Here is a 23513-nt window from a genome sequence, read left to right as displayed (position 1 = left end):
GATTTTTCTGCTCACTACTTCAGCTCATATGGATGCAGTTTTCTTACACCTACATTTGTAAAGGCGGTCAGTGGGTGGGACGGGGGTGACTTGTTGCTCGGTGGATTAACCACATACGGAGAAGAGTGGTGCTGCTTACGTAATCCGAGTCGTAGGAGGTACTTTGAGAGAAAAAAAAAATTGCAGTGACACCAGAAATGTCAGACTCAGCAGGGTTCTGGCATATTATGAGATGACCTCAAAACACTCAAAGCCTGTTATATTCCTCCTTCTGAAACATTAGCTGCTCTTCTTGTTTGAACAAAGAAACTCGGAAGGAAATAATATGCAAGACTTCACTATAAATATAATGTTTTATACCACATTGGCACATGGGTAGATAACCTACATAAGAACTGAACTGTTTCCAGAATTGTGAACAAAACCACAGGGAGTTGAAGGACATTCTTACACTGAAAATGTGAAAACATGGCAATTTTCTACTGCATTCATTCCAGCACACCCACAACCAAGTGACATATTGTTTAAAAAGGGCTAAAGCACCAGGTCTGTGTTAGGGGTTGTGTTTCAGGTAACACTTTAAGGTGGGTAACCTGCTTCCCCTTTGAGATTTCTTCTCTTCTCTTCTCTCTGCTGTTGCTCCAACACCACCTCCTCCTCCTCCTCCTCCTCCTCCTTTCACACGCACTCCTCCTCCTCCTCCTCCTACTTCTTCTTCTCTCTCCTTGGCTTTCTTAGAGCCATCCTCCGCCTTCCTGCTGGCCTGCTTCCCTCTGTGCAATCAGAAAATACAGTTAGTTTAGCAGACACGTAGCAGATACACAGTGTTTTCTATTAAAGTGCTTCAGGGAGCTGAAATAAGACCAGATTTCTCAATTCAAACCTGGCAACAATAACAGTCTGAGAAGATACAACCAAGAATTTATTCTTTTATTAATCCTGAGTTAATTGGTTCAACCCAACTGCTTTATTAACTACAAATCAGCACACTAACTGCAAAATTGAGTCTAATCCCAAAACAAATTTACACATACACACACAGATTTCAAGATAATCTAAGATGATTCACACTCTCTCATTGCAAATATAGTTTAAAAAAGAAGGAGCTCTATAAACTGATTTTAGAATGGCTTGTGCATAAAATGATGAAAGATTTTGGTTTCTCCTCTGGTAACTTTTGGTGACTTTGTCTCTCTTCATTCTGAGCACATCTTCAAATATTTTCCGTAACAGCTGTTCCCTTTTGTAGGACTTTATTTGGGGAGTCAGCATATAGTCATTACACAATGATGCAGCTCTCTAGTAGCTCTCTTTCTAATATTAACTTCAGAGCTCACTTAAATTTTTGGTTTAAAGGTTCAGTCTGTAAGATTTAGGGAGATTTACTAGCAGAATATGGGAGAAATTAGGTATTAGGTAAGTAATTTTCTTTAGTGTATAATCACCCGAAAATAAGAATTGTTCTGTTTTCGTTTCCTTAGAATGAGCCCTTTTTTCCAAATGTATTTTTGATCCCAACATGTACACATCTAATCAATAAGACATGTTGATGAAATCACATTAAAAAACATTTAATACTGTGGATGAAGTTCTCTCCTATTTCTCAAGATTGGGTGCACCCAAGTATGTCGTTTTTTCTTTGAAGATTCAACATATAGAAAAGCAAAACTCCTCGGGATCACTGCATCCACCATTTTGTAACGGAGCGCAGCTTTATTTTGTGGTGGCATACAATGGGGATATTTGTGTTGGAATCAGTGCGAAAGCTTTGAATGCAAAAAACTGTCAGATATTCTGCATTTTCATTCAGTTTCTGGCCTTTAATCCTTCAGCTCTTGCACTTCCGTTTTTAACAATTATTTATTTTTTAATTTACATGAGATAGTTCTTGGATGATGACAGTATTTTCACAGCTGAGGCAGAACTTGTACTGTACTGTGATGTTGTTCCTCCTTTCTTGATTTAAAGGCAAAATAATGGAAAATTTCACCCAGTGAAGCATTTTTCACTAGAGGCCATGATTATGTATTGGCTGAAAGATTAGCTGGTTTCACAGAGACTAATGTGCTGTTGTGAGACCTGTGAAGTGTTTATGTATATTTTAAAACGTATTTTAAAATTGTAATCTGGCAAATAATTCCTGTTTTCACTAAATGTGTGTGTGTGTGTGTGTGTTTTGTAACTGTAATGTAATCCATTATTCCCCATGCCTGATTGTACACAATCCCTTCAAAATAAGTCTAATAAAAATTAAAAATAAAAACAGGCAGGTATCAATTTAAGGCATTCAGACAGCCTCAAATAAATGTTGCCAACATGAAGTTTATGGCATTCTGTTTTTTTTTATTATTATTATTTTAACTCTACATTTTTGAGGCCACAGTTTGATCACTGCACAGTTATTCATATTATTATGTCTATCACTCACCTCCTCTCTTTGCTCAGTGGTGCCCTCTGTGGCTGGGTGGAGTACAGTTGTCTCTGGCCTTCGAGGGTGGAGGACAGCTGTCGCAGTGGACGCAATTCATGAGCAACTACAGAACATGCACTCCAGACACATTAACACTGCGTGCAGCTGTATGCACACGTCACATGTTGTCACGTGCTGCTGCAAATATAAAGATGTCTCTAAAATGCTGAGACAGACGTAGATGACTTTTCTTTGCAGCTGCGTTTCTTTCAGCCCTGCAGCAGCCAGTTTTGTTGCAGCACAAGGCAGAAAGTCCTTGACTCACTTTTGTGGTTGAACAGAGGCTCACCTATTATATAACAAACCAGAGCAGCACTAGAGAATGAATGAGAAATCATAACTAGGCCTGAAAGAGAAGAGCTCTACTCTCTGTTGTCCTTTTGTAACACTTAACCACAACAGCTATTCTTCAGCGTGGTTTATATTTAATATTCAGTCATTAGCAGTCAGTAGGTTTGGTTTGAGGGCTACTTGTCAGTAGTTTTGAGCACCACTGCTGACATGGATGAAAGGAAACGCTTACCTTGGCAATTTCTGAAAGGTACGCCCGCCTCTCATCATTGGTTTTATGAAATGCCTGATGTTTGAAAGAAACAGAGGGTCACATTTTAACTGTCAGTAATAATCTGCCTGCTCATGGATGCAGTGCTTATTCCGTGTTCGCTGCCTGTGTGTATTAGAGAGTATTTCAGAAGGTCTTCGGTGTTAATGAGCAACAGATTAGAACATGGATTACTGGCTGCACAAGCTGCATGTTAAACCTTTTTTTTCCCTCTAATTTTTTGCTGTTTGTTGAGCAGAACAATAAACAAAGAACCAAGTGGCTAAACTAAGAGCATGTTGGCCTAGTAGCCACAGCAGTGCAGGACAAAGGTTATATCATTGTTCGATTTAGCATCAGTGATTGCTAAAAAATAAAGAATGCAAAACAAAAATATCAGCCAAATCTTTTTCAATCCTTTGCTAATGAAGGTAATTTGTAGCTAAAATATTCTATCACCTGGAAATATTTAAAGCTGCTTTTCTGAGAAATAATAGAACTAGACAAGCAGACATTGTGACCCCTCTAACTGTGGTCCACGCACCTTTCCCTCCTGTTCGATCCGGAGATGACAGTCCATCAGCTGGCTCTGGAGGGCAGACTTCTCTTCAGTCAGGAGCTTCAGGCGCTGTCTCAGCGTTTCCTGCCGCAAAATGATTCCATTAATTAGCAACATTCATAACAAAAGAGGCCACAAAGTGTGAAGGTGTTGTTCTGCTGATGTCTAATTACAAATCAATTTGTACTGGAGGTACACTGTGCTATCTACGAGGATCAAACAATAACAGAATAGTTAATGCAGAAAACATGAGCACAAAAATAGATTAGGCTCATACATTATTCAATAACCAAATAAACCCATTAGAGTTGAGTGTACATGGGAAGGCTACATGAGACTTGTAATACATAAATATATATATATATATATATATATATATATATATATATGGGTTTCAAACAGTATCTTTCTTCTTTGTGTGCCCCAGAGTAAGCAACTGTAGTCAGCATTAATGAAAACCACCATAAGCAGTGTTTTTGAAGATTTCGCAGCATTATATATGAATCATATAAATTTTTAAGAATCAGTGCCTGGTTACATAAACCACTGTAACTCCCAAACTTTAAGTTACTACAAGGAGCTTTTAACTTGTTATGAAGCGGTCTCAAATTATTACCGATGCCTCTATATGATCTATATAAGCAAATGAGACTATTCCCGACATGATTGGCTATTGCTGTGTAGTTAGGCTTGTTTTATCTGACTTTAAGGAGAAACCGATCTGGTGGCAGGCATTAAGAATGTGTTTACATCTTGTCAGACAAAGTTAGAGTGACCGGTGTTGTAGATGGATAAAAAGAAGACAGAGGAGATTTTTATTTAAATAATTTCATTTTAAGTTCCATTTCATGATTATCACAATGGAAACCACACCGCTTTTGTCCACTGGTGCCTCTATAATCAACAAAATGTAATAATTCCTTGTAGTAGCTTTAAGTCTTCCCTCAAGCAAAATATTTACCAAAGGTAAGGGGTTTGCTTAGGGGCAACGCATAAAGCTTCGGAGGTTCCTCGTGGCAAGTGTTCAGACTGTGGCTTTCACTGCAGTTACTGTCATGATACAGCACATGTGCACTTCATTTACCATGGTTACACTTTCTTTAATGTGTCAACTAGCTTCTCCAAAATTGCCAACAAAGAGAAAACAAAAAGTTAAAAAAGAAGAAGGCTATGGAGAGAATAAGCACATAATCCAAATAAATTTAACCAGCAGTCATAATAAACACCCACCAGCAGAAGATGTGGCAAGAAATAACATCAATGTGAAAACTCTGCTGTGAAACGCACCATAGATCAAGTCATGAAGAAATATAGAAAATACTACTGTGACAGAAAGAAAGGAGACAAACATCGACAGGAGTCAACAAAAACTGGTGAGTTTCAATAAAATTATATAGCTAACGTCAATATATGAGAAAGAGTTGGGTTAACATTTGGAGAGTGAGCTACAAAGTTGCTACTGCAAACATTAAATCGATCCGCTCCAACAAGTTGCACATCGCTCACAGTATCCACTGAGTTTTCTCTGCCCTGAAAAATGTATCTTGTCGTCGCCTTCTCCTCTTCAGTTGCCATAAATTCAGGCATTAATTTTCCACAAATTATTTCACTTTTAGGGGACTGTTATAGGCCCCTTAAAATTTGATGTGGAAAATAGTCACTAAGGACTCTCTGGCAATGCATGAGGGAGTACTTAAGTAGCTAATGGCAAACACTTACAGATTAAAGAGATTTCCTTAGGAAATCATTTATTCAACTCATTTTTCCTAAGTGGCTTTAAAAGGACAGTAACCCCAAAATTAAAAATATGTATTTTTCCTCTTACCTGTAGCATCATGTATCCATCTAGATAGTTATGGTGTGAGTTGCAGAGTTTTGGAGATATGAGCCATAGAGATGTCTGCCTTCTCTACAGTATAATGAAGTAAATGGCTCTCAGATTGTGCTTAAAAAGTACATTTAAAAAACTCAACAACAATGTCATGATCATGATCTGGTTACTAACCCACAGACCTTGTTGTGAGCCGTTTCATTTCGGAATTAATTTCTTCCTTATAGAAAGAAAGTGGTTCCAGTAGATTCTACCTTCAAAAAAAAAAGAAAGTAGAAATAAGTAGTTCCAGTTGATTCTACTGCAGGAAGAAAGTAGTTCCTACATGAAACTGCTCACAACAAGGTCTGTGGATTATCTTGAGTAACCAGGACATGATTTTTGGCTTGAAACATTACTGTTGAGTTTTTTAAATGCATTTTTTTTGTGCTTTGATCGGCACTATCTGGGGGACATCCAGGTCAATTACATAAGAGAGAAGGCAGACATCACTGCAACTGATATCTTCGAAACTCAGCGACTGACACGAAAGCAATTTAGATGGATAAATGACACTATAGGTAAGGTGTGCATTAATCCTATTTATTTACATACAATATAATTTTTAGTTGTTTTTTTTTCACAGCAGAGGATATTCAACAATCCAGTATGTAGGTCATTAAAGGTATCAGTTGTTTTACCTGACAGAGATAAAAATTATGTATATAATTATCATAATATTTTCAGACATAAAGCTGTTGTGGCACTGATGCTACAGAGTGTATCAGAGAAAAGGTCAAACGTTTTTCTCTGACATGCTGAGAACATAGTGGTCAAAATGTTTACTTAGCGCAATAATTAAAAATAATCTATATTCTTCTCACAGTCAATCTTACTGTCACGCTCACAGTTTGTCTACAGATCCTCAGTCTACAATCTTTCTGTCACTCCTCGGAAACACTAATGAGCATCTGTTAGTTCTGCCTTAAGGCACACAGACACAAACACATTTTGCACCGTGTTGTGCAACATCTCAGTGTGTGCTGTGCATTCATGTATTTGTGTGTGTGTTAAAGCATTGTAATTAGTGTGCATTACTCTCCCATGGTTTGTAATCCCGTGATTACAGTGCTGTGATTAAACTCTGGTTTGTTCAGCCTGCATCAACTGGAGGATGGAGAGCAGCTGGCATTAAAATCCTGTCTGTTCTGTCTGCCCTCTCTCCTCATTCTGTGTCTCTGGCTCTCTCTGCTGGTGAAAATAACTCACTAAATAACACCAGTACAACAAAAGCAATCAAGAAAAAGCTCAAGAGAAAATGAATGTTTGCACTCACTGCTGGCATGTCATCATAAGATCGTATGGAGGCCAGTCGATCTGCGAAAAACAAGAAAGAATACGTGACCATTATGTGTGCAAACAAACTTGCTTGAGGTGGGTGAACTTCACGCTGAACATTTGTTTTTTGAAATTTTTTAAGTATTAATGATTAATATATTGTAAGCATTTTCGTCTATCGGTTAAGGCAAATGCACAAAAACTGCGCAAAGATGGGAATAGTTTAGACTCAAGATTTAGAGAAACAGAAACCCCTTTGATTGAATATCTGCATTTGATAATGCATTAATTATCAGCAGTTAAAAAACAATTTAAAAACTTAAACTCAGTAGTTTGAGACAATGACTTTATACTTCTAATTCAGCATTTATCTAATACCAGCACTTTTACTTGTAACGGAGTAGCATTTTAGTGATGTAACTGTACTGTACTTACTTGTACTTGAGTACAGATTTTCAGCACTTTTTCCACCACTGACATTATGTCTCACATACTTTAAATAGTTCAAGTGAAAAAAATGCAGCAGGAGTGCCCTCTTGGATGCCCATATGGTAGATATAACATGATAAAAAGCCCTAACTCAATGCTAGAAAATGTGATGAAGAGCCTTCTAGGGTGCTCTTCCAGTGGATAAAACATGATGCAGGCCCTGTAGGGTGTCCTTCAGGTGAAGAAAACATGACACAGTGCACTAACGGGTGCCTCTCTTCCCATCTCTCTCTCTATCTCTATCTCTTTGTTCAATTCTTTGGGTGGCCTGTCCTACTCCAGCTCTACATGGTGGTGTTCAGATCCCACTGGAAACTCTGTCTCTCATAGCAAAGTCCCAGGCACCTATTATTGTTCTGTCTATGTTTGTGTTATGTTTTTTTATTAGACCTATTTTACATTTTCTAATATTCACATTTTACATGTATTGTGTAGGTATTATTGTATAATTATTTAATGTTACTAAAGGGACTTTCATATTTTGTTGATTTTGGAGGCCTTTGTGGTAGAAGCAGTGTTTCCACTAACAACCACAAACTGTCAAAAATAAAGTTATCCACCTCTGAAAGGCCTGTAAAACCTAACCAACGTACTTCTAGCATTAACTCCCTTCAAAGCTGGCACTAGCCTGTGAACTTACCCATGGGGTTCCCTCGCAGGTCCTCCAGTCGCTCATGAATGAGGGACGTCTGTCGTTCTAACTGGCCATTTAGCTCTATCTGTGTTTCATACCTCGTCTTCCACTCATTTCCTGATACATGAGAATAAACAGAAGAAACTGTCACACTATATCACCACAGGCAGGGCCCATTAAAGCTACTGCAAGGAACCTTCATAATTTGTTGATTTTAGAGGCCCTTGTGGACAAAAGCAGTAGTATTCCCACTGTAATAGCATCAAAAAGCCAATTATCTTGCAGATGGTCATGTTAACTTATGCAAATAGAAGAATCTTTAATAAATAATAAATTATGACTGTTTCATAACCAGTTAAAAACTCCTAGTAGTAGCTTTAAGATACAGACAACACTGAGGAGTCACTGGGCAGATAGAAACAAGTAGATACCAGCTAATTTCAGCTAAATCTTTGTTGGCTAACACCTTGCCACTGCTGGTCAAGGTAACAGACATATCAGCTAACTATAGAGACATGTATTCTAGGAATACACAATAAATATCTAAACCAATACATTATGACAGCTACAGTGTATTGATCTACATCAGTGTTGGTGAATATTAGCTGATAACTATCATCTATATGATTTACCAGATTCTGTCAAAATCTTTAGTTTGTATTCTCAGGCAAAATGCTCTATAAAAGCCCAAGTATATTTATGACGCTGTAGAGAAGCTTCAGAAGAAAATAAATGAGCCTCTGAGGAGTCAGAACTGTTCTTTGTTTTTGTTATTATAGTGATGTCAGTTAGATTTGGGTCAGTCTGGGCTGATAAAGCTGATATTAAAATCTTACACTCAGAGGTGCATAAATTACAGGTTACACGTAGTTCTTTTTAAATTACAAAAATGTGCAATTATCGGTTATCATCAGCTGGTAATTACTGGTTATCTGATCTGGTTGAAAAAGAATCCATATTGTGCAACCCTAATGTATTCTAAAATATAATAGCTATATAACGTTACTGACCTTCTCCATCAACACTGTGCAGTCTTTCTTGCAGTTCACACATGGTACTCCGCAGATCAGACACTGACTCTTCAAGCATTTCTCTATAATCAACAGCGGTGGAAAGTAAGTAAGTACATATGCAAGGTGCTTGCATTTTTCTTTTACTCCACTGCATCTCAGAGGCAAATATTGTACTTTTCACTCCAGTATATTTGTCTGTGGTGATTCTGAATGTGAATGTTCATGATAAACCTAAGGATTAAGTGTTCCTTTATGGGTTAAGATAAGACTATTTTAAAACCCTCTTGAATTAACTGGAAAACGCACTGTCACAAAGCAGGAAATTCAGTTCATGAAAAGAAGGAAAGAAGTAGTTAAAAATGAGCTCCACTTTTAATATGTACAGCTGTAAAATGAAACATACACATTAATGCAGCGCTAATATTAGTCCAAAAATATCAGATATAATAGCAAAACACTGTCAGGGCCCATTTCATTCACTTTTAATACTTTAGTGCTTTAGTACAGTCACTTTTATTTGTAGTGGACTATTTTCAGTGTGGTATTAGTAAAAGTATATGAACGTCCTCCATCACTGATCATCAAGAGCCAGACGATGCTATTTTTGCATTAGAAAACTACTAGAAAACTACTTAATCTCCTTGATAACTTTGTAAGTAATAAATTTAGTTCAAACAAACTTACTTCATTTCTCTCTCTTGCTCCAGTTCTGCCTGTAGTCGTGACAAATCGTACTTGCTGTAGTCGCTGTCTCCGGTCATGTTTCCGAGTAACTGACGTGTAGTGAAGAAAAAGTTTGTGCCACGGTGTTACCATGGAAACCGCTGCTTCCGGGTTTTTCACCAAGGAAACCAAAAAGGAGGCGGCTTCGGACACGATGTGGGCGGGACTGTGCCGCCGATGGGCGGAGCGTAGCTTATACCATCTGCTGGACGTCTGCTACACTTTTCCACTAATTAAATGTTTGAAATATACCTTTTTATTAAGAAGTACAAAATAAATCTGTACTCAACTAAATATAATCGATCTGCACTCAACTAATATGATGGAATCTTATATTTAAAACAACTTTCCAATGATTAAATGCATAAATATATTTTAAATATACCTTTTTATTATTTATTTTTAGATATACCTTCTTTTTTAACCACCCATGCAATGCGGCACTACTATGCACACACAGTATATACTCTCCATATAATGCAGATATAAAGTAGACATACTGTTTGTCCCCAAGCAACTTAGATAGTTTTACATTTAATATATCCAAGTGTATTTAGGGTCATTATTTTATACATTTTTAAAATAATATATTTAGTCAGTACTGTGCAAACTCTTGTCTAGTCCAGATATTTTACACCCCACAATAAACATCATTTCAGAAAATAATAATAATAATAATAATAATAATAATAATAATAAAAAGATGTCAAATGAGATGGCTTAAACAGCTAATCTTGAACAAGGTACAGAAGAACCTATTTTTATTTTTAATTGTTTCAAATCTTTTTGGAAAAACATGATATGTTGAGTTTCGAAAACAAAACATTTTTTAGGCCCAATTCAAAAATTGTTGAGTAAAGTCATTAAAGCGTCAATGAGTAATGATTAAAAATTTTATAGTTTCAGCTGCAAACAACCAACTAACCAAGAGTTTGACCTGAAACTCAAAAATCTAGTAAACACAGCTCCCTTGAAATTAGGTTTTTTCAATTTCCTTTCTTTTTTAAATTTTCTTTTTACAGTAAATAACTATGGACGAATAGAGAAAAGTAAACTTTTTTGAAGGTGAAATCACGTTCATGGTTGAGGAGGTTGAAGGAAGACAGATTATTTGGTGGACTACATAATGGGGTGACATGTTGTTTGGGAGTGTGTTGCAAATAATTAACACTTTTATTTGATAATTTTTGTCACATTGTTTTTAAAGCTACGGCGAGACATCAAAGTGTCACACCAAGCCACGTCCACAAACCTGTCGCGGCGAGGTCAGGCGCCCATCAGATGCCAGCCGGGTACAGGAAGTGTCGGCCAAGTGACTTGACTTGACATCAATCTTCGCTGTGCTGTCCATTTTCCACGGATAGTTTTTAGTGTGAACGTATGTGGGCATTCAAACATTACCACACAATACTCCTGGATACTTTTTCCACAACACACAATTTCATAAATTATTTGCGAGGCAAGAATTAAACCCTCTTTAAACAAACCCACACCATCAGTTTAAATTTCAAACTTTATATCAAAGAACTCAAAACTTGTTCAGTCTAGTTCCAGTTCATATGTAACACAAAAAAATCCATTTCGGATTTTCCCGCTAATCCAGCAAATAAAAAGCCAAAACGCGGATGAATACCTAATAAGGGAACATCAAACACGCGAAGAAATCTCGATCATTTTTAACCCATACCTTGAGCTTTCCACAACCTTAATGGAGTGTTTGAGATAAGATAACCCTGTGTTGTCTCCCTTAGAAGAAATCTGTCTCGGTTATTCGAGAGAACACAGGCGACACAACCACGCACATGTGCAAACAAACTACAACTAGCATACAACATCACCGCCAGATCTATAAACCAAAAAAAAGGATACACACGAGTCTTGCACGATGCCCAAAATCCAAGTAGTTGCACAGCGTCCATAAAGAGTGTTTTATTTCCTTGGCGTTCACACATTTTGAAACATAATCAGTTTGGACAACGTGCTCAATGGGGAAAACAAAGAACCAAATCTCGCGAGAACAAATCAAGGGTTCCCCGTCTGGACACGACAATCGTTCAGCTCAGTTCACTCTCGGACATAAAGATTTGTGAGAGAAGAAACTAAATGGCTAAAAGGGACACACGAAGACGTGGTTTTCGCCGACTCACTATACTGTGGAGAGGGATGATGGACCTGCTGATAACAGAGATCTTCAAACTTTTCGGAAGACGAAGCTGACCGCCCCTCACTTGCCGCCATTCAGTTTCCCTCTCATTATACAGGAAGTCAAGCAGGCCGGTTACTCGAAAGCCGGTTACTGATTGGCTGTCAGGACGGACAGGTGACAAGGGTGTGGAGGCAAGTGAAAAAGAGCATATTATATAATTTCATATAATTTATTTTAGCATAATGTGCCCGATCCCCACAACGTGTATGTCTGTAAACACTGGGCGTGCTTGATATGGGACGTTTTTTTTGCAGTTTTGATTTTCTGATTTATTCCAATATCTGTCTAATACATTGAATACATTAGATCAATAGGCTACAGGAGACCTTTATGAAATCCTAGAGAGCGGATGCAGATATCACACCCAGAGAGGACATGCCACACCAATCAGTGTTCTTGGTGCCAAAAAATACTAATTTATTTGTTTGTTTATTCATTTCTCAGACATTGCATATCAATAAACATTACTGTAAATATGCCAGCATTAGCTTAATGGCTAGTTTCCGTCATAGTACCTGGCCAAATGTAAAGTTGGCAAATTAAAATCAATATAAAACAGTAAATTTAAGAGACCTCCTGTCAGTTTTTGCATATATTTTGTTTGATTTTGACTTTGTATAACTGTGTTGCCACGTCTCCGCCACAGGAACTTTCCCCAAGGACTAGGAACCTTTGGAGGCACTCAATGCACCTCATGCAAGAACCACTCAAACGAACAGGTTTGTTCTTGAAAGAGAAATATGTAATATATTTACTGTACTACATCATAAAATGATATATCATCAGAGATTAAGAAAACATGCTAAATTGAAGTACTGGCTTCTCCAAGAACAGCGGTACAGCCACTGTGTTCTACTTTAAAATGTGCATTCCAGGGCAGAACATCTGAATATTTTCCTGTTTCATGCATATTAGTTAAAATTAATACGGCATGTTCGCCGAATAAGTTAGTGTCTGTTTATGAGTCCTAGGAAATCATTAATATTATGTTTGGAGTAGATGTTTGTAACAGTTAAACTGAGCAAAACGTAAATGGAGTTTGGCAGGCAGTAAATCAGGCAGCTACTGAACTCCAGAGAGGACGGTGACTATTTGCATAGTGATGAACCTTGAATGCTAAATGAATGGAAAGAATACAGCTATATGAAAGCCATTTTAACAAGGTATTTGAACTTATTTTGCAAATAAAACATATCACACACAATTTATTACTTCTTGCAGAGCATTTCATATTGTCTAAAATATGACTGGAGGTGGACTCAAGGCTTATATCATAAAAGAGACATTTACCAAAAGTAACAGTTCTAATAAACAATTATAATTTATTAATTGTTGACAATAAATCTTTGGAATGAATCACTTATTCTTTTGGTTTGTGTGCACGTGTGTGTGGGCTCGGAGAGCTCAGCTTTAGAAGTAGGGGGGCTCCAAGGAACAAAAGTTTGAAACCACAACCATATATATATTTTTTTAGCTCTAATAATGATACTTAAAATGTGCAATTTGTATTTTGCTTTACATTATTAATATGGCTACTTTTATACGAGTCCTAACATGCAGATTATCAGTCTGTCAGTCTGTTGTTTACCTGTGTAGACACTGAATGTGTCATACAAAACATGTATACATATAAATATATGATGACAATTATAAAATACTACTACAAAAACATTTGCTAAAGTTTACAGTCATGTAAGTCAGAACAATGTAGTCAACGTTGACCTAAAGAAATATAAATAACTCGGTATGTAATGGCTTGTGATTAAAATTGCATACCAATATTTTTGCCTGCACTGAGGCACTGATGTATGAGTCTGACAGAAACCTTCAAGCAAACATTTAAGTCTCTTTTTTCTTCTCCTCTTCCTCTTTCTTCTGCACTTCCTTCCCGTTTGTTTCCGCTTGTTGTTCTTGTTTCTCCGCCTCCTTCCCCTCAGCTCCTGCTGCCTGTCCACTGGGCCTTTTCACCATGGCTTTGGCGGTCTCCTTGCCTGTAGTCTTCAGGATGGCTTTCATGCCCAGATTGTCAATGTTGTACGCAGTCACACCGACATTGACCACTGATTTGAGAGCCTTGTCTGTGGCTTGGGCTGCATCATCACCATACCTTCACCACGGATAATACGGAGGAGTCAGGGAAGAGCGATTTGGAGGGTGTAGAGAATGAAATTAGCAATGTGACGTGTGATATTGAGACTGTTGTGCATATCAATACACTGAAGGCAAAGAAAAAACAGTCATATCTCATTTTGTAGCAGTTTTATTAGTAATAAATCAGAAAAAAGGGGCTACAGATAGTGTGAACAGCAAGAGCAGCACCACCCAACACAAGCAGACATTTAGCTTCAGTCAACACACCTGTAGACAAGCCCAGAAAGACACATAACAGAAGCTTAACTACATTAAGTCAAAAAAGAACCCAAAACACATACTCTATAGGTCCAGATATATGTGAATCAAGAAATACCAGTTTTTAAAGGTAATTCTGTGTTAGCTGCTGCGTTAGATTTGAAATATGTCTTATTGAGGGTTGTTTTCTGACTTGATCAGAGTTAATGAAAAAGCGTGCATGAGAGGGATGAGCAGGTCAGTTGTTAGTTCACAAGTCTTTGCCTTTATTCCCCCGCGCAGTCATTTGTTGCTGGACATTTTTAATAGATTCTCTAAGCCCCTAAATCTGAAATAGATAGAAAAGGGTGTGAAAGCAGATGAGTTTCCCAACATACCAAGAAGAAAGCAACACAGTAGGCAGCTGTAAGGTTGACCCACAACAGTCCTACTGATGTTTAAAGTGAGCAAATAGATTCAGAAATAAGTTGGAAACAAGGTTAACAATAGTTGAAGCTGAAGATCAGAATATTTCTATGAATTAAATAAAACAAACTGACACTGGGAAATGTCAGAACTTACTTGTACTTCACAGTCATGACGGTCTCTGCCGAAACACTTTTCCCAATGAGCTTTGCTCCAGTCTCCAAACTTGTCCAAACCGTAGAGAAACCTGGTTTGGATGTAAATGAAAAAAAAATGTCTGAGTCCTCTTAAAATACTTGGATCGTCTTTAGGGAAATATTTAAAATGACAAAGCTAAATATTGTAACATTTTAAGTCAGGGCTAATGATATGATGAGTATAAGACAAGGCCATATATCATAATGGAACTTTATGGAATTTCTATTGTAGTCATGTAAGAGACATTTAAGTACGCATCATTTGGTAAATATGCTGTCATGACGTTATTCACGTTCTAATATTTTGTAAGTTTGTGGTGGATCTCAGTTGATCAGGGAAGCCTGAGGACCAGGCAACAAGAAAAAAAGCTTGATAATGAGAAAATGCCTCTTTGTGATAATTAAAAAACATCTCTTCAATAATAAACAAATGCCTCTAAAGATAATGAACCAATGACTCTATGATAATGAAAAAAAACTCTTCAATAATAAACATGCCTTTGAGCATATAAGGGGTTTTGATGAAAACAAACAAAGCCTGCAGGCCTTTGCAGTTGTTACGCAAGCAAAACTCTTGCACGAATAGCACTGAAATCTGTTTGACACAGGTAACCATTTGGAAAAGGGTTTCTTAAATGGAAAGGGTTTCTTTAATATTCCAACACCTAGGTTTCAGATGTGTTTAAAATAACCTTTAATCAGACAGCAAAGCCACTTCAAAAGGGCCTAAAGCCAGAATTGCTGGCTGACTGTCTGGCAAAGTGAGGTCTGTAGTGAGTCGAGGAAGGATCAGAATGAACTGGCCATACAATTCCAGCTCCTTTTTAAGCTCACGAGAAAGGGCGCCATCAGATCCAATTGACTTTAAAAATGTAGTCTTTTCTATGCATTAGGGCCTTTTGTCCAAACACCCACAGAATTCTAGGTCACTAAAATGCCTGCTAGGGTGAAGATATTTAAAAACTCATCAGAGTGTGAATGACCCTCCAATCAACTCGGGGGTCCTTCAACATTCAGCTAAAATGAATTGGGGAATGACAGCAGGTACCAAGAAACGGCCGACAAATGGCCGCAGCACAAGGAGTCAAACTGTTGCTGCAGGAGCTGGCCACCCTGATGCAGGGCGCACCTCCCTACTGCAGGAGAAGAGACCCTGTCGGGCCCTTCTCTATTCGTCTGCAGAAGAGACTGCTACTCCAGAGTGGGGTTCTACAGCCATAATTACTGCACCAACAAAAACTACATTAAACTACATTAAAATTCAGGTGTTTTCAAGGATTTCCAGCACCCCGAAGAACCCTGGCATGAAGCTGGTAATGTACCAGGCTGAGATTTAAGTATATTGTTTGAGTTTACCAGCCTTGTTGTGTTTCCACAAGAAGGTTGATTTTAATTCAGAAGAACACAAGTCAAAACGAGCTACTCTGCAGACTAAGCAGTCTAGGAACTTGGAACCTGGTGAAACTTTAGCTGATGCATACCTTGAACACTGCTGGCTGCCACATACTTGGCTCCATCCAAGTTGGAAGGGCGGCCATCTTTGCCCTTCAGAGACTCTGGAACCAGCTTAGCACCATGTTTCTTCACATGGGGCGCCACCTTCTCTGCCACGTGTCCTGCCACCGTACTCACTCCATTAACTGTAATATAAGTAATATACATAGTTATACAGTAGTTTTATACATACAGGGACATAGACATATTCATTTACAGTATACAAGCCTAATGGCATGCAGTCTTTATGTATCCCAGGATTATTATCATCGGGTCTGAGCCTATCTGAGACTAACTACATTGAGAACCCTGTATTTTGTAAATTTTCCTCTGAGCTGCATTTTTCACACAAAAGAGAGAATATAGGATAGAATATAAATGTTATGAATTATAACTTTAAGTCCTTACCCAAGAACTGGCTGACTCGCACAGCACCCCCGGTGGCCTGTTTCGCCACCTGCAGACCTTTGGTGACTTTTGGGCTGACCTCTGAAGGAGTTTCCTCGGGCGTGAGGTGGTCCCGGATCTTTGCTGCTCCTTTATGAATGGCTCGACCAGTGGCCTCTGCTCCTTTTACAAACTCCACACTCAACTTTGAAGCTCCTAAAGACAGAAATATGCTGGGTGATTCATGTGCACTGATTTTCATGTTGACAAAATATCTGCTGCAGGAAAATGAAGAGGTGCCTGGACACATTTTCATTGGTAAACAACGCCCTCTGGTGGTCATATTTTATAACCAGGGAACATTTGCTGTTTTTATACCAGTGGTGCCCAAAGTCTTTCCTATGAAAGGCCAAAAATCACAGTGACAACCCAGATTAGGTACTTTTTAGCTGCATAGAATTTATGTTTTGTTGTCATTACAGTAAATATTTTTAAGTGGTCAAAAAATAAGGAGATTAAAAGCATTAGCTAACAAGTCTAAAATGTCATAGTAAATAATATTCTTGATATCAAAATACTGAGTGAAGTTTATAAAGAATGAAGAACACAGACATCCTGTCCAGAGAAAGAAAAAACTGCTTTGTGTCAGCCTGCAGTACGTTTACAACAACTTGCCAAATTTTAAGATATGTGTCAAACTAAGATCAAAAGTTAGACTACATGCAGACAGCTTTTGTTTTAGTTTGTAACAATTTGTCTGTTTAATGAATTTTTTTTTTTTTTTCCCCTTATTAGGACTCACACTTAAAAACACACCTGACAGGATTCCCTGTGCCATCTTCTCACTCCATCCAGGAAGTGGTGGTTTTTCTTTCTCCCCTGTTGGCAACGTCAGTCCTATTCGCTCTTTCGGGGGACCAAGGGGGATTTTCTCACTCAGGTTGATGACCTCTGATGCTGCTCCCTCTGGACCCTGTCAGTGAGTCCATTATGTCACATAAACACCAGTTATCACAAGGAGACACACAGTAAGACACTTTTAAAATACACCATACAGGTAGGAAACATTGTTGTTCCATGACTCAGCTGGCTAGGAATGTTTTTACCCACAACAGAGCAACTATTTTGATCTTTATGAAGCACCAAGAGATAAAAGTGACATACTGTATGTCTAAAGGCATCTGTGCAGTCAATCTAACAGCCTAATCTTATCACAGAAAGAATTTTACATTGTGAGACACTGGATTTTACAAAACATTGTACAATTAGTCATTATAAACTTTTGTTTCATTTCAACACTCCCACCCAACACCTTTCTTACCTCTCCAACCACAGAAAAACACCCTAAACATATTGATCCAAAGTAATGACTCCACCAACATGAGAGACTGACCTGGATCCTGAGATCAGCGAGCTGCGTTAAGAGGTCCTTAAACGTCTCTCGGTCTGCAGCAGGTAGTTCAGAGGACAGCACTATGCCCACGAAGGACCCCGGTGACTCTGCCAAGGAGTCAGGGAACATGAAGATCCCAGAGTTAGCCAACAGCACGGGAGTGTCTGCTGTCAGCGGGTACAGCCAGTCACACACCTTGAAAAGAAACAAAGACGCACAAAAATAAGGAGGTTGTGAAAGATGAAGGCCCCTTCATACACTTCACATCCAATAATCTTAGTGATAACTTCAGATATTTGAATTAGACAGAGAAGTGGGACATGATGTAGTTTCCATTTGAAAAACCCAGAGAAAAATGTGTTTCTTTGTTTCTCTTTCAAGCGTCTAAAATTTAGGGCTGTTCCCAGCCCAAGTTTCATCCGTCAAATTTGATTTAGCTGTTCAAAGTGAATATTTAATGATTTTTTCCCTTTTTTCAGTTCAGCACCACACTAAACACCTACACCAGCCTACATAAGTATGTTTTATGAGTAAGACTCATGTTCTAATGCATTTCTTTATCATCTGTGATGTGAAAACACCAGATTTCCAAGCAAACATGTCTGTTCTCCTACTCATAGTTAAAGTATAAAATCTCAGTGCACCACAGAGCGTGCAGAGCAACACGTCACCTGCCCTGCACGCTTCATGGTCCACTGGGGTGACTGCAGTGGCCGACAGCACCTCACCTTCATTCAGTTTCTTTCACTGTTCTCTGCTTCTATCACTGTTTTGCAGTTTGTGCTGATTTTGAGACTCGGTTTGTGAAGTTTACAGTCATTCTGTTGCATTGCTCTGTGTACAATGACGCAGCTAAAAAACAAGAGCTGAAACTTGTTTACTTACCACTCTCTTGCATCAGCGCATGTTGTCATGAGGATTTCTGCCAGCTAATATAAAAACATACTTTACTTTACTTCTGATTCTAATTCCTCGTCGAAATGTTATTCCTGTGCATTTTTCTTATTTTGCCCAGTGAATGTGACCATTTTGAAAAGCATTATATTTTATGTCTGCACCTGCCAGTGGGCCATCATAATGGGAGTGGGCACAATAATGTGTTAACTTACTACAGGAGAGACTTTGACAGTTTTTTGACAGTAGCTGGAAAAAATATGTGCATATATCAGTATAGGCAATCAGCCAAAATTAGGTGGAAAATTTTGGCATATCAGATAATGGTGAAAATCCAGTATTGTGCATCCCTACTTTTGGGCCAATGGTTTCCCCTCTCAGAGACACATTAGATGATTTTAGCCCCATCAGGACTTACGTCAGTCATACACACAGACATAATACAGACACAGACTTCGTGCCACTGGTATGCCGCCTGACAGCATGACCCCTGTGAGGGCGCAGGACACTGACCAGCAGCACAACAGAAGCGCAGAGTCATCTGTTAATGGGACCATTGTCTTGCAGGGAAACAAAGCAGAGCTAGAATACAGGAGAGCAGCGAGTCATGGGTTGCACTGCACAATACGCGCTTTGTAGAGGTGGCAGAATACATTATTGTTATTTTCTAAGTTTTATATTGACTAAATTAAAAAAAATAATTAAACAGAACTAGCAGGCTGTCAGGCAGCTGCTCATGAACAGGACACACACAGAGTCAAAGCAGATAAAGACATACTTTTGAATGGGAGATTGCGCCAACACTTTTTTGCCAAAACTCACTTTTCTATCAGCATGCTAAAACAGATGGAGATTAAGCAACTGAGATTCATTTCTTAGCATACAGGCCAAGTGGAGAGTAACACTTCCCAAATATAAATACGACAGATTTGCAGTGGGACAGCTCAATAATATTAAAATTCAATTCCAAATATATTAAGTTTCAGGTCATATATTATACATAAATATATTCTCACATCTCTACTCTATTAGCAAAATGTATTTTAGCATCTGGCCAACAATTTCATTACATTTATATAAAGGCAATGATGACATTGTAACTCGAGTTGAAATAATTAGTCAGTTAATCAAATTTGTTGGTACACGGCAACTGTTTTGATAACTGATGCTTTTTTTTTTTTTTTTTTTTTTTTTTTTGCAAAAATTCATTTACTTTTGTTCTTATAATGTAAGGATTTTCTGCTTTCTCTCTATTCAATATCACTGTAAACTGAATATCTTTGTGTTTGTAAATCTTAGGGTTGTGGACAAAACGAGACATTCAAGGACATTATCTTGGGCATTTGTGTTTTTTTTTCTCTGACATTTTACAGACCAAACAACTAATTTGTTAATCAACTAATTAATAAACAGTGAAGTGTAAGTGTTAGTTGCAGCCCTAGTCTCAAATTTTATGGACGAAACAAGTAATCAATAAATTAATAAAATTCATCAGATTAATCATGAATGCAATTAATTATTAATTGCAGCCCTAATTGTACTGTTCATAATCAGCTAACAAATTCAGTGCAAATAATTCCAGGTCAGGAAAATCCCTGTTTAGCAATTTAGCAGAAAAAAAGCCTATTCTAAAAGGTTTTGACATGTTTTATAATAAGATGTGAATGTGTCGTCAAACAAGAAACTTCACCAAGACAACACCATCGTTTATTTGTAAACAGAACATTTCTATGTGACTAGTAATCAATCTAAACACGAGCATAATGACTCATAGTTGCTTGTGGTGATGAATTGTTTCACCTGACGTAGTTTGCTGTTCACACCTTTTCACTATAGGACACACGCCCGAGGGAAATGCTCACGTACTTATCATAACTGTGGACTTACATGTAGAAATGCAGAGGGTCTTGCAGGAGATGAATCCTTCTGCTGACCGTCGAACGTCATGATGCGAAGGTACCCTGGAGATGACAGGGAGCTGACCTGTCCATTTGGTGCCACAAAAAACATCTGCACCCCCGAGGGGATGAAAAGCAGCTCGTTTCCATCTCCTCCTGCTGTTCCTGACCCGAGGCCGCCTCCAGCAGGACTGTAAGCCAGGCTGCGGTGGCCGACTGTTGGCTGTGGTGTGTACGCTGGAGGCTGGTCCCCTGAGTGAGCCATGGCTGTAGTTGCTGCTGCAGGGAGCCTGTGTGTTTGCAGCACAGCGGGGGAACGAGGCCTGGGAGGGGGTGTTTTGGGAGCTGGGGTTTTGTCCTGCGTGGCAGCAGCAGGTATGGAGGGGTACAGATGGTGGAGGGAGCTTTGGGGAGGCTGGCTGTTTGGTGCCAGGTCTGGATAGAGATTGGGAGGAAGGTCCTTCAACAGGCTGCCCCTCTGACATCCTGTCATCAGCTGAGAGGTCTCCAGGTCAGAGAGGTGGGTGTTGACAGTCCTCAGAGTGTCCCTCAACCTCTGCTGCAGCTGCCTGGCCGTGTCCCAGGCCGGTCCCACCTGCCTCTCCCCTCCGGTGGGGACTTCTATTCCTTGAGTAAGGTGCTGTCGACCTTTCCTGTAATACTCCAGGGCCTCTTCTCTATTCCCGGCCTCTTCAGCAACCTGCCCACGGCTCAGAGAATGAAACGCCAACTCGTACTGGTCCTTGATGAGCAGCAGCTCAGCAGGCTCAGCCATACTTAGGAGTGGACTAGAAAGGAGAGAGCGTTAGCAGAAAGGAACTCAGGAGTGATATCTCCAGAGTGAGACAAAAGTTGCAACTGCTTCTACACTATTCCTAAACATCTGTAGATAACTGACATAAGTCATGGGTTTGTTGTTTCTTTTCTTTTTTCTACAAGACACAGATATCTCTTTCACATCTCTTTCTACCAGTGACCATCAAACTGTATAACTCTTCCCCCCTCTGCAGGAAGGACAGCTGAAATACTGGATACTGAGAACACTGACATCAACTAGGGGTGTCACATGTCTAAATCAAAAATGGATCGAAATGAGCTGATTAGAAAATTTATCAAAATCAAAACCAGAAATTAGTTCTCCCAGCTTTTTTTTTTCTCTTCAGCCCCATCTACTTTTGTGCATCCAGCATGTGTTCATAAAGAAAAAAAAAATTCAAAGATGACAAAGCCTAGTTTACGGTAACCTGATGCACTTTTCTATGTCTGAGCTATACTAAAAAAAAAATGCAATATCAGTCTATCAGCCAATATTCTTTATTTAAATACAAAATGACACCAGGGCACTGAAACTTCCACTGGTATTTTTAATAAGACACTAAAGACAGTGATAGAATACATGAATTAGGAAAAAGGGCCAAATATACATACAATTCAAACAATGCAAAAATCCAGATACATACATATAGCTGTGCTAGGTCAATATCAGGCGGATTAACTGTCAACTGATATGTCTGTCTGGCTCTAATCAATATCATGTGCAGTATTAATTCTTTCAATATCAGGTGTTTACTTTTATTTATTTTTTATGTCACTGCCTTTTTTTGACTGCTGTTCAATACTTATACTTCACATACTGCTGTTATATTGTTTATCACCTTGTCTTCCTCAGTCATCTTGTTCTTTCTTCTTTCTTTTTTAGTCTTCTTTCTTTCTCTTCTTATTATTCATTAAACTTGAGTTTCTAGTGCATTCTTTTTAATTTGTAATTAAAACACAACAGCACCAGGTAGAGAGACATTCTATATTCTATAAAGCACAGTTTTTTTTCCATCCTTGTACACTTAATATTTATTACTGTGTTGTTTTTATTCCTGTTATGGTACTTTCTGAGCAATCTCTGGCACTTACCTGATCTTATCTTGTCTTATCCTTTCTTATCCTAATTTTAACTGATCTTATCAGTGGGCGGCAGTTTTGTTTTTTTTTTAATATAGGCTTGAATTATTTGGATGGGAGACAGTTGGGACTATAATATTAAAAAAGCAACATGATTAAAGGATGATGACAGCATATACCTGTCACCAAGATCACCTGGTGTGAAAAAGAAAAGGAAAATGTAATGCCTTTCCGTACTGACAGAGGCACATGGTCTTTACAGTAAGGTAGATGGGTTAGTGTGAGAAACAATCTCTGTAATGTTGTTGTTGGCAGTTTCACGGGTTGTTAAGAGCCTGAGCAGCAAACACATCAGGTTTTACCTGAACAACGAGCCTGCTGCGTTTCATAAGAAGTCCTGACCCTCAAAGGCAGGGAAGTTATAAAACTGTAAAAACCAGAGTTTACACGTTTATTATTCTTTACTTTAATATCAAACCTGTCGCCTTTTCACACACTATGTCTGACTATGTCACTGAACAACACGATAAAGTAAAATCTGTCTTACCTTGACGGACAAACTTTTATATCCCGTCAAAAAAAAAAGAAAGAACAATAAATAAGTGGTTTCAGAAAATCCTTATTACAGTTTTCAACAGTTCTTCTTTAGTTTCATAGATGTGAAAATGTCTCACCTCCTCATATAATCCCAAATGTAAATGTTCACTTCAGTCACCTGTTTAATTTAATCTGCCGCCGCCGCCACACCCCCAGCGGCTCAGCGCGAGCGTCAAACAGCGGCTTCCGGCCCACACTTTCAAAATAAAATCCACAGGCT

General features: G+C 38.5%; 2 protein-coding genes across 3 annotated transcripts; both read right to left on the bottom strand.

Moving 5' to 3' along the window:
- Window positions 1–472: 472 nt before the first annotated feature.
- ccdc169 (coiled-coil domain containing 169) lies at window positions 473–10085 on the bottom strand. The gene is made up of 8 exons (XM_084730351.1): window positions 9539–10085; window positions 8852–8934; window positions 7848–7958; window positions 6717–6757; window positions 3556–3654; window positions 2994–3047; window positions 2429–2505; window positions 473–773 (listed from the first exon to the last, which is right to left on the bottom strand). Exons 1-8 carry the CDS (start codon window positions 9613–9615, stop codon window positions 554–556), a joined length of 762 nt encoding a protein of 253 aa, XP_084586477.1. The 5' UTR covers window positions 9616–10085; the 3' UTR covers window positions 473–553.
- A 2418-nt stretch (window positions 10086–12503) lies between these two features.
- sparta (spartin a) lies at window positions 12504–23439 on the bottom strand. Of its 2 annotated transcripts, none has more exons than XM_084729807.1 (8): window positions 23371–23439; window positions 20790–21588; window positions 18009–18203; window positions 17432–17588; window positions 16637–16831; window positions 16216–16374; window positions 14694–14784; window positions 12504–13890 (listed from the first exon to the last, which is right to left on the bottom strand). In XM_084729807.1, the coding sequence occupies exons 1-8, from the start codon at window positions 23376–23378 to the stop codon at window positions 13623–13625; spliced, it is 1872 nt and encodes a 623-aa protein (XP_084585933.1). In that variant the 5' UTR covers window positions 23379–23439; the 3' UTR covers window positions 12504–13622. The 2 variants fall into 2 exon arrangements, with proteins under 2 accessions (XP_084585933.1, XP_084585932.1); XM_084729806.1 differs by lacking the exon at window positions 12504–13890 and adding an exon at window positions 14028–14460.
- Window positions 23440–23513: the final 74 nt, after the last annotated feature.

This window comes from Lutjanus erythropterus, chromosome 11 (assembly GCF_056507025.1).
Source record: "Lutjanus erythropterus isolate fLutEry1 chromosome 11, fLutEry1.hap2, whole genome shotgun sequence".
Lineage (NCBI taxonomy): Eukaryota > Metazoa > Chordata > Actinopteri > Lutjaniformes > Lutjanidae > Lutjanus > Lutjanus erythropterus.
Note: the sequence above shows the minus strand (reverse complement) of the source record. Positions and strands in the feature narration are given on the sequence as shown.